This window comes from Xenopus tropicalis, chromosome 6 (assembly GCF_000004195.4).
Source record: "Xenopus tropicalis strain Nigerian chromosome 6, UCB_Xtro_10.0, whole genome shotgun sequence".
In the NCBI taxonomy this organism is placed as follows: domain Eukaryota; kingdom Metazoa; phylum Chordata; class Amphibia; order Anura; family Pipidae; genus Xenopus; species Xenopus tropicalis.
The window spans coordinates 85911093-85928956 of record NC_030682.2 but is presented as its reverse complement, the minus strand read 5'-3'; the positions used below and the strand labels follow the sequence as shown (position 1 = coordinate 85928956).

General features: G+C 39.4%; 1 protein-coding gene across 1 annotated transcript; it reads right to left on the bottom strand.

Annotated features, from left to right (window-relative positions):
• Positions 1-592: 592 nt before the first annotated feature.
• Positions 593-16455, bottom strand: LOC548390 (pyrimidine-specific ribonucleoside hydrolase rihA; the record flags this gene model as incomplete). The annotated part of the gene is given in 6 exon segments (NM_001114214.1): positions 593-1411; positions 2979-3115; positions 3510-3621; positions 5365-5544; positions 12391-12581; positions 16376-16455. Coding segments are annotated over 5 exon segments (969 nt in total). The 3' UTR covers positions 593-1060.
• Positions 16456-17864: the final 1409 nt, after the last annotated feature.

Here is a 17864-nt window from a genome sequence, read left to right as displayed (position 1 = left end):
ATACAGAATTTATGATATTACAGTAAAACCGATGACACAGCCTGCTATCAAAACTGACACAGCCTGCTATCAATGTCTGGCAATCAGCCAATAGATCTCCTGCTTGGAGCTATACAGGAACACCCTAATCACATTTCCACATAGGACAGATCATTTTGTTCTAGCTTGTTTACCGGTAAGTCACTGCTATTTCAAACTGAATTAAAGGGATACTGCCATGATTTTGATGTTGTAGTTCTTAATACAACATATTACAATTTAAATGTTTCTTTCAAACAAATGAATGATTTTAACAAGCACAGCATCATGCAAGTACTTTCAGGCAGCCACTGCGTCAGCAATTCAATTCTTATCTTTGTGACGTTATCGACAAAACTTTTTCTCCTGTTCTCATGCTGGGTGCTATTCTGACACCTACGTCTATACATTTAAAATAAGTGTTTTGTTTTTTTCAAATTAGCATAATCTTGATTGTGTGATCAAATGACTAAAATGAGGTTTATTATCTAATATGGAGTCATTTTATCTTCTTCATCCTTTTCTTCTCAATCTTTAATTTAAGGCCTCATGCTACAGTGAAATATTGCAGACTGCAATACAAACACATTTTTATCTATCATGTTTGTTTAAAAATACATTTATTCTCCAGAGAAATCTGTTCTATAATGAAGTATTAAACTGAATTTAATTTCAATTGTAAAAACAGCAAAGTATAACAACAGATGAATATGTACCAGGTTTAAAGGGAAACTCCAGCTTCTGAACCAAAATTTGTTAAAGAGCCCCACACAACACAGAAATCCCTAATATACCTATTACTGTAATCTGTTTCTTCAAAAAGTATGAATAAATACCATTTTTATATGCTGAAATCCAGCACATTAAAAATCATGAAAAGGGTGCATATTTTTTAACTGATGTATATTGCAAAGTTGCTTGAAATTATCTTTTTTTTCTAAAAAAAAAGCTTACGTTTGAGTGGAGTTCCCCTTTAACAATACATTCATATTCAATTGCATTATGCACTTTTTATTATTTATATATTACAAAAAATGTTCTTTTATTGGACAGAAGACTCCATAAGGACAACAAACTTTTCCATATCACATCCTGTCATGACACGAGCTTTACTTTTTTTCTTAAGGTCACCAATTAAATCCAGCACCATCATTCCACGAGCAAATTTTCCAGAGAGCTCAACTGTCACTGCACACTCAATAAAGTCCGTAACTGTGGTCTCGTCAATGGCAGCCGCCATAGCATAGGAGTCACAGGAAACAAATCCAGGTCCAGCCACCACAGCCTTAACCTCCTTTTCATTATATCTAGAGTATTGCAAACTGTGGGCATAGATCTTCTTTATAAAATCTGCTTTCTTTGTGCTTCTATTAACCCACTGCTCATACCATTCCTGAAACGCAAGCGAGAGAAGAGAGCTTAAAGAAAGTGCAATGTCATGTTATTTCTATCAAAGGTCATCAAGCTACAACAGCTTTCATTTTGCAATTAGTTGCTGTATATCCATAAAGAAATGGTACAGTGTACTTCGTCCTAAAGCACATATTAATTACATCTCAGGGAGGACAGCTGTAACATAAAAAAATTAAAATTTCGTCTATGCATATTAAGGGAGACATACTGTGTAAAAACAGACAAAAAAAAAGAAGAATGTGCCAGTGCATTATACTCCTCTAAGTTTAGAAGAAACATGCTTAAAAAGTTGTGTTTGGGGTGGACTTATTGAAAATTTCCCCATCTGCTTCACTTCCTGCAGCCTCCTTTCCCAGGCTGTGCAGGTTTGCTGGTGGAAATCAGCACACTGCACTATAGAACGGGAAACAGTCAGCAGCTAGGCGGGCTTGATGGGGAACTTAAGCCTGTCTTTGCCCACCCGCCTAGTCTGACCCTGGTGGGACCCGCCAGACTCTATCCCCACCAGCACTGCCTCGGTCTGCGGTCTCCCTCCCCCAACGCACTGAAGGTAAGTTTAACTTATGCCCGCTTGGTGAGGGTTCAGGCAGGTGGTGGGGGGCCTTGCGGGAGCTTCTTGGGGGATGCGAGGCCCCAGAGGCAGCAGCCCCGGACAGGGACCAGAGAGGATTTATGGGGAGCTCCAATAAAGAGGTCTTTTTTAAAGATAATAATCATTTTTAGCCCAGAGCTCAAGCTGACACCATATAGTATATTAATATTTTATATACTGAACTTACTGCACAAGCCTAAAGTTTCAGCATCTCAGTAGCAGCAATGATACAGGTCTTTACAGTTATCACAGAATTACCCCATCTTGGAAAGTGTCTGGGACACTCACATGCTCAGTGTGCTCTGAGCAGTTAAGATGAAGGGTTGTCGCAAAGCAGAGCATGTGCAGGGAATAAGGAGAAAAGAAGATGGGGAGCTACTGGGGCATATTTTGAGGTACAGATCGTCCCTGCTAAAGGGCTGTGGGGGCCTTGGGCTGGTACAGAAGCCCAAAACATAATGTACAACATTTCTAGCCCACTTCTTTAGTTAATCTTTAGTTCTCCTACGAGGGTCCAATTCACCACAGCAACTAGACAGTAATTTGAATGAGAGACTGGAATATGAATAGGGGAGATCCTAAACAAAGAGGAATGTAATTAAAATAACAATAAAATTGTATCAGTCTCTTTCCTGGTTTTGAATCCAGAGAAGAGACTGATAAAGGCAATTAATTTAGAAACAATAAAGAATAAGACTAGCTGAAAGGTTACTAAGAATAATACATTTTATAACATACTCAAAGTTAATTTAAAGGTGAATTACCCCTTTAAGTTACTATAAAATTTAGTATACAGTGACATCATGTGATACATTGCATTACTACAACTTGTTTATATGTATGCTGCCACCTGACTGAAACTGAAAGTGTTTTTTTTTTTAGTAAAAGCTAAGTACTGAAAAGCCTTACATAGGTTAATTTAGCATTTTCTTACTACAATAACATCTTTACATACCCATGAGAGTTTGTGACGACATGCATGTTCCCAGGTAGCAATGTACGTTAAACATGTGAACTCATTTAGAACAATGTAGGCACCTTCAGGATCCGCTAAGAAGTTGAATTCTCCACAAGCTGTAGTATTTCCTCTGGCTAAAACAAAAATAATTTACAAATTAAGTACTGATACATACAGTAGGGTATATACTAGGGATGCACCAAATCCAGGATTCGGTTTGGGATTCAGCCAAGATTCAGCCTTTTCAGCAGGATGTGGCTGAATCCCATGCTCCTGGCCGAACTGAATACTTAAATCATGTGACTTTTGGTCACATAAACACAGAATTTAAAAATCTTTCACCCGGCATGCAGCATGCCATTCTCCTTAATTCAGGCAAATCAGTCACAAAGGATTTAGGGTTCGGCCGAAACCCAAAATAATGGATTTGGCGCATCCTTAGCAATATGCAAGTACAAACTAACCACTTGCAAATGCCAGAATGTCTTGAATGCATTATTTGCAACCCAGAACCAAATAGAAACTTACACTCCATATTCCCTCCCATTATGTACAAGCTTTTAAGTTTCTGAGGGAAGGTTGGATCCATCCTTACAGCCAAAGCCAAGTTGGTAAGTGGACCTGTAGCCACCAAGGAGATCTGCAAATAAACAAGAATAGTATAATTATTACATTTCACAGAAATATCAGTAGTATCTAGAATTTATTGCAGCAATAAAAGGTGGTACCATAGGCACAGATACTTTGAGTAGGCTTTCATTATTTGAACCCTATGCTCTGCAAAAGGAGGGGGCATGCACTAGGGAAGAGGGTCTGCTGCTCTGGGGATTAAAGAGGGATGAATCATTAAAGCAGCATGCTTAAAAAAGGAGGGAAATGAAGAGATTTGCGTCTTTGAACAGCGTGCTCAAAAGTGGCCATACATGTAACAATAACGATCTTTAAAAAGATCACTTGTACCCTCCACTGACAATTCAGCCCTAAATGCAGCTTTTGCTTGGGTGCCTTCAACAGCACCCTATCAAAATCTTTTGTCCCGCCCGATCAACGAGACGTTAGATATCCAAGGCTTTTGCCTCACCGATCCACCATACACGCACGAATATCCAAGGAAACCTTAGGGATGATTCACTAAAGTGCGTTAAAACGTGCGCTATTTATAGCACGCGTTAAAAATTTTATTGCGTCTAATTTTTCGCGTCAACGCACGATTCACTAAAAGCATACTTGCGTTAATTTAGACGCGATGCTGCTTGCGTTATTTAAGTCGCAAAGACTATTTTCGTGCGGTATTTGACGGAACGCTCGCCAGTCAACGCGCTGTGCACAAATAGTTGCCGCGTGCAAAAAAACACATGCCATATTAGCGACACACGGCATTACTTTTGTAAAACTACTTTTATGAAAATGACCATTTCCCTGCAAACTGGAGGCTACATCACTCTAGGGCCAACACATACTTGAATAAATCCCACTGCAAAGTCCATATTTTATTGCCAAAAGCTCATTAACTGTACTTTTCTATAATTACCGCCTGCCTCAAGTAGGTGTTAATTTTCGCACAGACAAATGTGATATTTAGCGCGCCTAAGTGTTTGTGAATCATGCGTTAGTATTATTTCGGCGTGCAAATTAACCCATTCGTTAAAATTAACGCATGCGGTAGCACGAAATTTAACGCACGCGATATGCAACTTAACACATGCTTTAATACTTTAGCGAATCGTGCATTTTTTTAGCTGCAATTTTAACGCAAAAAAAGTGTGATAAAACTTATCGACCTTACAACCCTCTTGTTTCATACGATAGTATTGGTGAATGGGGCCAGCTTTACATGCAGAAGGAGGGGGGTGCCTAGGCAGAAAAGGCTGGTGCTCCAGGCATACATGGGAAAAGCTGCTGAAATAATGACATTCCCCAGTGCATTGTTTGACAGCCAGCCAGCAGCCAGAACATCTGTGTGATTACATTCTTTATTTGTGTCACTGGTGTGTATTTTTGTAATACTAACTTTGCTAGTTTAAAAATGATTTTCTATTGTCTCTGTTCTCTAGTCTCTGCTCCTATTATACCCAATTGTTAGTACTAGGTGAGCATTGCTTTTATTACGGTGCTACTTTGAGCATATTATTACCTGCTATATTTGCATAATGCATTTGATTAACTATTATACAAGCCTGTTACTATAACTCTCCTTTGCTTTTACATGGATGCACCCGCTAAGACAGAATGCTGCCTAACACAGGCAGTGTTGTTATTCTGCAACAGCAGAACACTGTGTGCAAAAAAAAAATGCCAATTGCGTCCTTGTTAAACTTTTTTTTAAACTACATTTATATTTTTAGAAACGAAAGTGGAAGCTGATTTGTAGTTCAGGGGTTACCTGGCCAGGGTGTTCTGATACAATTCTGTTAAGAGCATCTACCGCATGTTCTTTCTGTATCTGTTCCATATCTGGAGCATCTTGATCAGGGACATCCCCTAGACCATCTACACCATGAAAATAGGAAGCATGGATTGCTTCTCCAAGGACTGGTTTGAATGCTCCTCTAAAAACAGGGATCTGAAAAGGAAAGACATAATATGTTGACACATTATTGGGAGGGGCTGGGCATGACCCGGCTGTCTTGGTACATATCGGTACTAACGACAAAATGAACGGTAGGTGGGGGACTTTAAAGAGTGAGTTCAGGGATCTAGGCTCTAAGATTAGGCAAAGGTCCTCCAATGTCATTTTTTCGGAAATTTTGCCGGTGCCGCGTGCAAGTTTAGGGAGACAGCGGGAGCTTAGGGAGCTAAATGCGTGGCTAAAGTCTTGGTGTAGGAAGGAAGGGTTTGGGTTCCTAGAGCACTGGGCTGACTTTTCCTTGGGGTACAATCTATACAGCCCTGACGGATTGCACCTCAATGGAAGGGGGTCTGCTGTGCTAGGGGAGAGAATGGTTAAGAGGTTGGAGGAGTGTTTAAACTAGACAAGGGGGGGGTGGGTGAGCTAGAATTCCATGGGAAAATTAGTGTAGACGGGGTAGGGGGACTAGCAAAGGGTTGTGGGGGAGGAGTGAGGGGGGCATATAGTTTATCAGATAAGGAGCTTCCGTTACAAGGAAAGCAGTCTCATAATTGCCTTAGCTAAACATCAGAGGGAGAAGTAATAATCTCCGCTGCATGCTGGCTAATGCGCGTAGCTTGTCGGGTAAATTAGGGGAGCTGCAAGCTATTGCATGTATTGAAAATTATGATTTAATAGGTATCACTGAGACCTGGTGGGATGATAAATGCGACTGGGCTGTGAATTTAAATGGGTATACACTTTTTAGGAGGGACAGAGAGATTAAAAAGGGTGGAGGGGTTTGTCTTTACGTAAAGTCAGACTTAAAGCCATGTAATAAAGACATTACCAATGAAAACGTCGAATCTCTTTGGGTAGAAATTTCAGTAGGGCTGAAGGTCACAAAGAAAATGATCATTGGTGTATGTTATAAACCACCCCGTATAGATGAGGGGGATGAGGCCCAGCTATTGTTGCAAATGGAGGAGGCTTCAAAACTGGGTCAAGTTGTTGTTATGGGGGACTTTAATTATCCGGACATTGACTGGAGTAATGGGGTGGCTAAGTCAGAAAAAGCTAGTAGGTTTGTAAATATGCTAAATGACAACTTTTTATTTCAGGCAGTTCAAGAACCCACTAGGAATGACGCTATTTTGGACCTGGTGATTTCTAATAATAATGAACTTATCTCTAACATTTGTGTGGGTGAGCATTTGGGGAACAGTGATCACAACATGGTCTCCTTTGAGATAATGCTGCAGAGACAGCGCTATAAGGGAGTAACTAAAACACTCAATTTTAGACGTGCAGACTTTGCCAGTATAAGGGCATCTCTGCAATGTGTCAACTGGGAAAGGCTTTTCATGGGGTTAGACACAGAAGGAAAATGGAACATCTTTAAAACATTGCTTTGTAGGTATACGCAACAGTATATCCCCCTAGTAAGCAAGGAGAGGCATCGCAAAGCAAAACCTTTATGGCTGAATAAAAGTGTTATTGTCGAGGTTGGTAAGAAAAAACGTGCTTTTAGGGCATTCAAGTTAGCTGGGACAGCAGAAACTTTCATCAGGTACAAGGAAGCAAATAAAGCATGCAAAAAAGCTATCAGGCAAGCTAAAATAGAGATGGAAAGGGATATTGCTGCTAGGAGTAAAAAGAATCCAAAATTATTTTTTAATTATGTGAATAGTAAAAAAATGAAGCAAGAAGGGGTGGGAACTTTATTATCACGGGGGGGTACGTTGGTTGATGAAAACGGGGAAAAAGCTGAAATTTTGAACTCTTATTTTTCATCTGTCTATACATCTGAGGAGCCAGATAATGAAGGCTTCCCTTGTAATATGCCCAGTTCTAGTAATTTAGCTACTGACGCATGGGTCACTCGGGAGGAAATTCAAAAGAGACTTGAACATGTAAAGGTAAACAAAGGTCCAGGGCCGGATGGGATTCATCCCAGGGTATTAAATGAGCTGAGCGCTGTGATTGCCAATCCTCTTCACTTAATTTTTCAGGATTCATTGAGGTCTGGCATGGTGCCAAGAGACTGGCGGATTGCTAATGTGGTGCCGTTATTTAAAAAGGGATCCCGTTCTCAGCCTGAAAACTATAGGCCTGTTAGTCTGACATCAGTAGTAGGAAAACTTTTGGAAGGGGTAATAAGGGATAGGGTACTTGAATACATTGCAGTTCACAATACTATTAGTTTGTGCCAGCATGGTTTTATGCGTAACAGATCTTGCCAGACTAATTTAGTTGCCTTTTATGAGGAGGTGAGTAGGAACCTTGATGCTGGAATGGCAGTTGATGTCATCTACTTGGACTTTGCTAAAGCGTTTGATACAGTACCTCACAGAAGGTTAATGATCAAATTAAGGAATATTGGCCTAGAACATAATAACATAATTGGATAGAGAACTGGCTGAAGGATAGAGTACAAAGAGTGGTTGTAAATGGAACATTTTCTAATTGGACCAGTGTGGTTAGTGGAGTACCGCAGGGGTCAGTCCTTGGGCCTTTGCTGTTTAACTTGTTTATTAATGACCTGGAGGTGGGCATAGACAGTATTGTTTCTATTTTTGCTGATGACACTAAATTGTGCAAAACTATAAGTTCCATGCAGGATGCTGCCGCTTTGCAGAGCGATTTGACAAAATTAGATAACTGGGCAGCAAACTGGAAAATGAGGTTCAATGTTGATAAGTGCAAAGTTATGCACTTTGGTAGAAATAATATAAACGCAAACTATCTACTGAATGGTAGTGTGTTGGGGGTATCCTTAATGGAGAAGGATCTAGGGGTTTTTGTTGATAACAAGTTGTCTAATTCCAGGCAGTGTCATTCTGTGGCTACTAAAGCAAATAAAGTGCTGTCTTGTATAAAAAAGGGCATTGACTCAAGGGATGAGAACATAATTTTGCCCCTTTATAGGTCCCTGGTAAGGCCTCACCTTGAGTATGCAGTGCAGTTTTGGGCTCCAGTCCTTAAGAAGGATATTAATGAGCTGGAGAGAGTGCAGAGACGTGCAACTAAACTGGTTAAGGGGATGGAAGATTTAAACTATGAGGTTAGACTGTCGAGGTTGGGTTGTTTTCTCTGGAAAAGAGGCGCTTGCGAGGGGACATGATTACTCTGTACAAGTACATTAGAGGGGATTATAGGCAGTTGGGGGATGTTCTTTTTTCCCATAAAAACAATCAACGCACCAGAGGTCACCCCTTTAGATTAGAGGAACGGAGCTTCCATTTGAAGCAGCGTAGGTGGTTTTTCACGGTGAGGGCAGTGAGGTTATGGAATGCCCTTCCTAGTGATGTGGTAATGGCAGATTCTGTTAATGCCTTTAAGAGAGTTCTTGATCAATCAGAATATCCAAGGCTATTGTGATACTAATATCTACAGTTAGTACTAGTGGTTGTATTTATAGTTTATGTATGTGAGTGTATAGATTGGTAGGTGTGGGTTAGGTGTGCTGGGTTTACTTGGATGGGTTGAACTTGATGGACACAGGTCTTTTTTCAACCCTATGTAACTATGTAACTATGTAACTATGTTAATAGAAGGATGCAGATGTTGTGTTGCACAGTTGAGCTTTTAAACAATATCTGCAAGTGAAGATAAAGTCCTTTATTTTGACTTAATCATTTAAATGTTGATTTTTTTTTTTGGGTATTCCAAAAAAGTTTTATTGAGTAGATAATCATAAGGTATAATTTACAACTTTCACCATGTATATCATCTAAATGTTTTACACTCAATGGTAATAGACAACATTAATGCAATGGTGCAGAATACAGAATGCAGTGAACATAAACAGAAAACAAAACAGATAAGTGCACTTCTTGTATGCATTATAACGTTTTGTGTGTTTAAGTAAGAGACCCAGGGTAGCCATGTGGGTATAAATTTGTGCTGTGTATTGGTTAGTGAGGAAGTAATTTCTTCCATTAAATATATATTGTTTATGCTATTTAACCATTCTTCCATTTTGGGGGGTTATAGTACCATGTACAGTAGCTGTATCAAAAGGCTTTTTTGAGCAAATATTCTGGAGAGTTGTTATGGCATAAAAGTAATAGCAGGGGTGTAATGTCCCCAGGATCTCCTGGAAAGCAGATTCAATTTTACACCATAAGATATGTAAAACTAGGCAAGTATGGCAAATGTGTGTCATTGTCCCCTTACGTGACAGCATATATCGTTTTGGATTGAGTGCATTTTATAGTGATTCAAGGGTTCTATACCACCTAAACAAAATTTTGTATGATTTTTCTTCTTCCATTTGAAAGGTTGAGTTCCTCTTCCCAGGAGTGAGTAAAGTAGGGTAAGTATAGATATTTTTTCTGTAATAGTACATTATAAAGAGTTGATATTAGGTGGCTTGGGCTTGGGTTCATATCACATAGCTTTTCCAAATTGGTAAGAGATCTGTTCATTGTAGGTGAATTGAATTTCAGATATTGTTGGATTTGCATATAACTCCAATTGCCTCTGGTGTTCCAGTTGTGGGAATTTTCTAGAATCCCTGCCAGTTTGGCACTGTCTAGAATGAAGGGGTGAAATCTAGGTTATTGCCCACTGGGAGAAGTGGTGAGGGGTAGGGTGAGTTGTAGCTTCTTATTAAGTGGATACCTTATTTCCTTTACAGCTTGTATCTGGGCGTCATTGTTGGTACACAGCTAATTGGGGGGAATCCACAAAAGTGGAGATATCCCTTTTTTGGAGTAAAAGTGGCGGAAAAACTGGTGGAAAACACTTTCTCCAGATTCACAAACAGAAATCCGCCTACATTCCGACTCAACAGCCACTTTTCAGTTTTTGATGAAAGAAAGGCAGTTTACAGACACTTTTGTGAATTTGTCGTTTAAACAACATTTATACAACGTTTTAACAACATTTTTCCCCACCATTTTCAAAATGGAGTAAAGCTCAGTGTAACTCTGTCAGACCAGTTATAAGCTCTTCTGTTTTGTTTTGTTTCACCCAGTCTTCATTTCACACCTCTGGTAGAAAAGTTTAATGTACATCTTATATATAAAAGGTTTTACCTCACATTTGCATTGTTATGCTAGCCTAATGAATCAGGCAATAATATTTTGAGTGAAAATATTGTATACATTTTTATTTAAAGGAAAAGTAAAGCCTTCCAGGCACATTTTTAGTTTTAGAAGCAGTGCCCCCTCATTAAAGGAAAAGTAACACTAAAATGTTTTAAGTGAAAAAGCTATTCTACTCTGCACCAATAACCGCCCTATCCTGCAAACCCCTTAGTATTTTGAATGCCTTAAAAGAAAATACCTGTTAAAACTTGGCTTCCTGTCAATTGAACTAAGCCGATACGGAGAAGGAAGGAGCAGGCATCAACTATGCGACGATCGATTGATCGAGTCTAGCCTGACTCCTTCCTATACAGAAAGAAGGCTAGGCTTGATCAAATTGATGCCTGCTCCTTCCTTCCCCGTATCACCTAACTTGCCTCCAAGTTAGAAATTCCAGAATGAAGGCCTGCTTTGAGGCCACTGGAAGCCACATCAAAGGGGGTAGTGAGCAACATGTTGCTCAGGAGCCACTGGTTATTATTATTAACATTTATTTATAAAGCGCCAACATAATGCACATATTGCCCCCTAGTGCCTGTTCCTATATATGCATATAGAGTATATGTGTGAAGTAAACTTATACAAAGGGCAACACAATAAGCAACATCTAACTACTGGAGAAAAGATTTACAAAATTACTAAGGCAATTTAAGGAAGTCATTTTGATGACTTTGCTTGTTTCATCCCACAATCCAAAATCTATAGGAAAGTTATCATGACAGAATTGTAATGTGTGTGACAGGGACTTATGTTAATAACGTATAATGTCTGTAAAGCTCTACACAATATATTTGACCTATATACAGTAAAGAGGGATAGAAACGTGACATTCTTTAGTATTACAAAATTCAAAGTATATGTCTATACACTTCCCCATTATGGGACTATTATTTAATTCCTGTCCCTGCACATGAGCCTAATTTACTCAGTCACGATGCCTCTTAAAAATGTACATTGGTCTTGCAAGTTTTCTCAATAAAGAATATATACTAGAAATACCAGCTGCATTTCTGTGTGATATGACATTTCTGGTTTCCAGTAGCTGGTCATCATGTTATTTGTTTTTATTACAATGTGTCCTAAATTTAGTCATTAATGTGTAGGCTAGAGTAGGGCAGTGCTAGTGAATCTTGTGTGTGTATAATGTATAATGTAATGTGTGTATAAAATGTATTAATTGATACAAACTAGTTCAATTATTTAACAGTTATAAGATATATATTTTGCCAATTGGCATGTGACTTAACCCATCAGGGCTCTGGCATACTGGAAGTCTTGTGCACCACTACCCAGGGCCGGAACTAGGGGTAGGCAGAAGAGGCACCTGCCTAAAGTGCAATGGTGGGGGGGGCACCAGGCAGGTACCTCTTCTTTTAGATACCACTAATTCCAGACCCTTTCCCCCCACAGCAGCGGCCCCTGCAACCCCTGTGTGTGCGCATCATGCACTTGCTTGCGCATGCGTGCGTTCACACGGGGGGCTGGTTGGGGCGGACCAAGCCTAGGGCGCCCGGTCAGCTTGGCCCGGCACTGCCCGGCAGACATAATAGTAATGAATGAAAATCTCCATTCTGGATACACATAAAATAGTGATGGACGGACCTTGACACAAAACACTTGAATAAATGTTTTGTTGCCAGTCAAACAGCCTGTGTACCTTAAGCCCAACACACGTGACAGCACAATCAAGTGAATTTTGAAATTTCTTAAATAACTATTTTAAAAAAGCACTTGTCTTAGCATGATACTTCGTTAAACAACTACTTACATCAGAACGGTTGCACACTCGAAGGACACGAAGGACGTTTTTGCAGACATTGTCCACTGCAGTGTTGCCTCCCACACATGTGATCCCTAAAATTTCTACATGGGGAGCAGCGACTGCCATCATGATAGCCTGGGCATCATCTGTACCACAGTCCACATCAATAAGAAGCAGCTTCTTCTCGCATGACATGACTGAAGGAAAAAGTAAAGATATGTTGTGAATGTATACAGGAATGATCTGCTGTTTATTACAATTACTATGTTTGGCTATTTGCATGGGTGGCATGACTGTGCCAACTAAACTGCAAAAACTAAATAACATGTCTATGTGCCAACTTTGAGTTTTGAAACACTGGTGGTATATGTGCATGACTGGCAAAAACAATTAGTGCATCATGTTTGTGAAATATCAAACGAAGGAAAAAAGAATGCGGCGGTGTAGACTGTAGGAGGAGAGTGGGGGAGCGGAACTTATGCAGTTGAGGTGGGGGTAAGGCGCCCTTTGCATTACACCTGAAATAAAAAATAGCCTTGACATCTACTTTAAAGAATATATATAAAAAATAAAGACCCTTTTAAGAATCAATTTATTCATACATAATTGCTTGTATGAGGTAAAAACCAACAGCTATGACACCCCAGTGTACTGGTTACACTCCTCACACCCCTAGACTTTGCTATGACAGGATCTAGCCTACCAATATATAAGGGTCCCTGTTCACTAAGTTAACTAAGGTAATGAATCATTTTAAAGCTTAACTTCTCCATTACTGAGGTCACTCTTTACTTCCAACACCCCAACCTGCTGTTTTAGGTGGATTCCAAAGAGAAAGAACTATGTGTTCACTCCTCTTTTATAGACTAGGCAACCAGGAAATACATGTATACATATATATACAAATTTATCCAGAACAACAAAGAATTCCAACACTCACAAGACTTTATCGGTAATGACTGAACCAAAACATTGAATAAAGGCTCTGTCTGAGCCGAAATGCTGAATAAAGCTATTTTTGATCACAAGTCCTGTGAGTGCTGGAATTTTTTGTGGTATATATATATATATATATATAGGTACAAATAGTTCATAAGCTGCACACCAAAAGTCAAAACCGATACCTGGGTGCCAGGACAGAGTGGCAATTTGTAGAGAAATGAGATAGACCGGCACTCTCAGGATATTACACACCAAAAGCATCAAGTAGTTTGTAGAAAAGTGAGGTTCTTTATTAGTCCGACGTTTCAGTTCCAACAGGAACTTTCATCAGGGACTGGTGGAGCAGGGGTGGAGCAGATTTTAAAGCACAAAAGCATACCAAAATAAATCAGTGGCTTAGTGGTTAGCATTACTGATTGTGTCCCTAGAGGTCTTGGTTTGCTTTGATCCCAAACAATACCCTATCAGCATGGAATTTATATGGTCTCCACATGGGATATCCTCCCACAATCCAAAAGCAAACTTATAGGGTTATTGCTTCCTGATTAACCTTATCCAAGACATGTGTGTGTGTCTGAATTAGTGAAACTGTAACATGGACCATTGTGATTTTACATTATATGCAAAGCACTGTATAATACGTTGACAAATCAAGACTAGCATGCGCACATGTTCAAAATATTGTGACTGAGGCTATAAGACATCTAAAGGGCTACAATGAGTGAGGAAAATTGTACTGCATATTTTCCATAGCCTCTAAACATCATTCCTATAGCAGGCTAGGGAAACTTTAAATATAAAAGCACCACTGACTTGTAACTCTCCCCAGTTTAACCCTGTCACTTTTTTTTTCCAAAAACTTTATAGTCTCTGGGCAAAATATTCAAGGCTACATTGGGCAGTTAAAATAATGAAAGAGTTTGCCCCTTAGTGCTCACTGAACAAGCATTTGTGGTATGGGGAAAGATGCACTCTTCTTCTTGCACCGAACTAAAATTTTCATGAGCTGCAGTGTCAGCAGGTGCAGGCCAGGCCTAGACAGGGCCCCATTGCTGCCTGTGCCTCCTGCCACTCCCTAACTTGTGTGTCTGAATGACGTAGGGTCGAAGGGGGACTCCTAAGTGCCTAATCCCCCACCCACCCCCCCTGGATAGAGTGTTACCTAACGCAGGCAGCGCTCAATTCCCTTCTATTTCCCTTCAGAGACTGCCCTGTCTCCAGTCCATAATGAATACTGCTGCCAGGCTCATACCGCTAATGACCGCTTATCCTCTGCCAGTCCCTGCACTGGCTTCCCCTACCATCGAGAATAAAATTCAAACCCTCACATTTAAAGCAGTTCATAATTCTGCCCCACCCTACATCTCTGAACTTATCTCTAGGTACCAACCAAAACACATTAATAATAAAATAATAATAATACTATTCAAGCAGTCAGCCACACAAAGACTGCTGCGATTTGTAAAGAGCAAAACACTGCGTGGAAAGTGCAAAAAAATAGCTAATTGTGGCCTTTTTTTGCACACTGCATTCTGTTAACTGAAAGACCCCTGTGGTGTATTTTACATTCATGCAGAAGCACACAAACCCATCAGTGCAGCCAGTTAGTTGCTGCTATTCTGTTGCACTGCTATTCAGAGGGTCCATAAATGGCACTCACCATAACAAGAACAAGACAAAACAACGTATAATACTGTAAAGCTCTCAATGTAGTGCAATTAAAATGGATTTGTGGCAGAACAAGTTCTTTGGTAATTCTGATACTCCAGGAATGTTATCTGTCCTGATTATATAGGTCTGTGTGTGGCACTAAACAAATCTTTTTTGTTTCCTGAGCTAATTATGTGTGATAACCTCCTGGCATTTTTGTCACTTCAGACTGATTGTTTGCTTTCTCCTGACACAAATACATCAGTCTGGCCTGTGTCAGGTCAAGTTGTGTGGGGGCAGAAATCTGTGACTAATTATCTCTTACATGCTTCAGTTCACATTTATATGTGTGTGGTCATCTTAAATTAAGTTTATTTTATTTTTTAATTTATTCCTGTGTGCCTTTTTTAATTATTAAATTTAATTCAGGGCCTTAATGTTTGCTTGTTAATGTGAATTAGGTAAAGTAGTATGTAATTGCTTAATCTTACTTACATCTTGCTGGTCCAGCAGTGCCCTGTATCTAACACAAACATAAAAATTAACGTATTCAGGATCAGTATGGGCTTCTGTGTGGAATGTTCTGCTACAGCATTTACTGTGTAAATATATTGTACAGCCAAATGCAGATCATAATTGCTAATGCCAAACAATGATTTGTTTATTCTCTTACCATCTCTATAGTAAGAGATATGCTGAGTTTTTTTAAATTACTGTGGTATTAAACAGAGAGCTCTTTGTTCTGTTAATTAAACTGTGCTCTGATATGTACCTTGGATTAAATATGGTTTACACATTAGGAATTCCTTGTACTTTGTCATGTACATTTTCTTATTGCACCCCCACAGCAGCTACAAAGAGCCAGACAGCATTGTAAAAAGTGACATTTCTACAGTACTGCAGCATCTATAGCCAAATGCTTTAGGCACATCACTGTTTATTTTGCAAAATTACAATTTTTCTTTATATGAAAACTGTAACCTTTTAAAACACAACCCTATTCTCCAGGCATACAGTACGTAAGTCTAAAGGTATTGCGACTATTTTCTTGTTGTAAGACTACTGATATTGATTATTAACCATAGTAAATAATTGCAGTTTCAGTGAAATTTCAAACCTGACTGAACTGTGTATGCACTTGTGCTTTAGATAAGGAAACATTTCATAGTACAGTGCAGTTTTACAGATACTCTATTATTAAACGCTGGAACTCAGGGAGACTTTCAGGGAGAATGCACTTCACTAGATCTCTATAGCGCAGCTTTACACAGTAAAAGAATGTTTCTTAGCAGACCTTCCCAACTTGTGTTATTGCTTTCATAATTTCCTTTCCTCTCACGTTTCACTACTCTTTAGCTCTCCCCCTCTTTCTCCCCCTCTTTTTGTTTACTGGTGTTACCTTGTCCGGCTATATCTGTTTCTGATCTGCTCAGTCCACTTGTGTTCCTCTCCCGTAGGCTTCTCTGGCATTATCAGAGGATGCTAGCGAGGGGCTGCTATTTATCTCTTTTTTGGCTGCTTAGAGTGGGGAGGGGCCATTACAAAGAAGTACAAAGTCAAACCACTCCCGGACTTTATTTGCTGTTTTTTAGGGCAGAACTTCTGCCTGCACTCTTAAGGAATAGCAAGTCCCAAGACATTCCTTTTTTATATGTATGTACATGCATTCCTTTTTTACACCAACCTAACAAATATTTCATGGTGATAAAATGTTATATATCTTGGCTATGTACAAATGGTGCCAAATATTCTTAAATATAATATCCTGCAATGAAGTAAAACAAAACCCTATTACAAACTGACAGACTAATGTACCCAGTAATTAAGTCTAAAATGTAAAGTATATCATAAAATGAAACAAAAAAAGCAAAAAAGTGGTAGGTCTTATACAATCCATTAGACATTCAAATGTTGTCAAGTGTTTTTATATGGAAGCAAAAACAAAGCATAATGCTCAGTGTACACATTTCAGAATATTATTCATAATCAAGACAAGAATCCCAATAACATATGCCATTAAAGGTAAACTGTCACCTGGGAAAACTTCTGGTGCTAGAGCAATTAGACTGTATAGCCCACTGAGGCAGTGAGTGATTACCAGTGGTGAAAGTAATGTTCTATGGCAGGGATCCCCAACCTTTTATACCCATGACCCACATTTAAATGGAAAAAGTGTTGTGGAGCAATAAAAGCATGAAAAAGGTTCCTGGGGGTGCCAATAAGAGCTACAATTGGCTACTTATTAGACCCTATGTGAACTGGCAACCTACAGAAAGCTCTGTTTGGCATTATACTTGGTTTTTATGCAACCAAAGCTTCCCTCCTTACCAGAAATTAAAAAAATAAACACCTGCTTTGAGGCCACTGGGAGCAACTTCCAAAGGGTTGGTGGAACATTGCAACTGCCATACATAACGTGCTTACCCTTACTTACACCTATCTATACAAAGCATGCATTATTATTCTATTGTAATATGCGTAAAACATGGGAAACTGAAGAGAGGTTTCACAAATTGCACTTCAAAAAACCTACTTGTACCCCAGTGCAAAAATATTATGTAACACATTTTGTAATCTTAAGGTCAGTAATGCATTTGTTTTAACACACAGGAGTGATTGTGAATTACTGGCATGTTAAAAAGAGAGGCGTTTAATTTGCAGAAGGCCTGGTTAAAAGGGGCCCAGATCTGCTTAACTTCTACTGTTAACACCAAAAAATGAAAGAGCTTTAAAGTAATAAAAATATAATGCACTGTTGCCCTGCACTGGTAAAACTGGTGTGTTTGCTACAGTAACACTACTATAATTTATATAATAAGCTGCTGTGTAGCCACTGGGGCAGCCATTCAGGGCTCTGGCACACGGGGAGATTAGTCGCCCGCGACAAA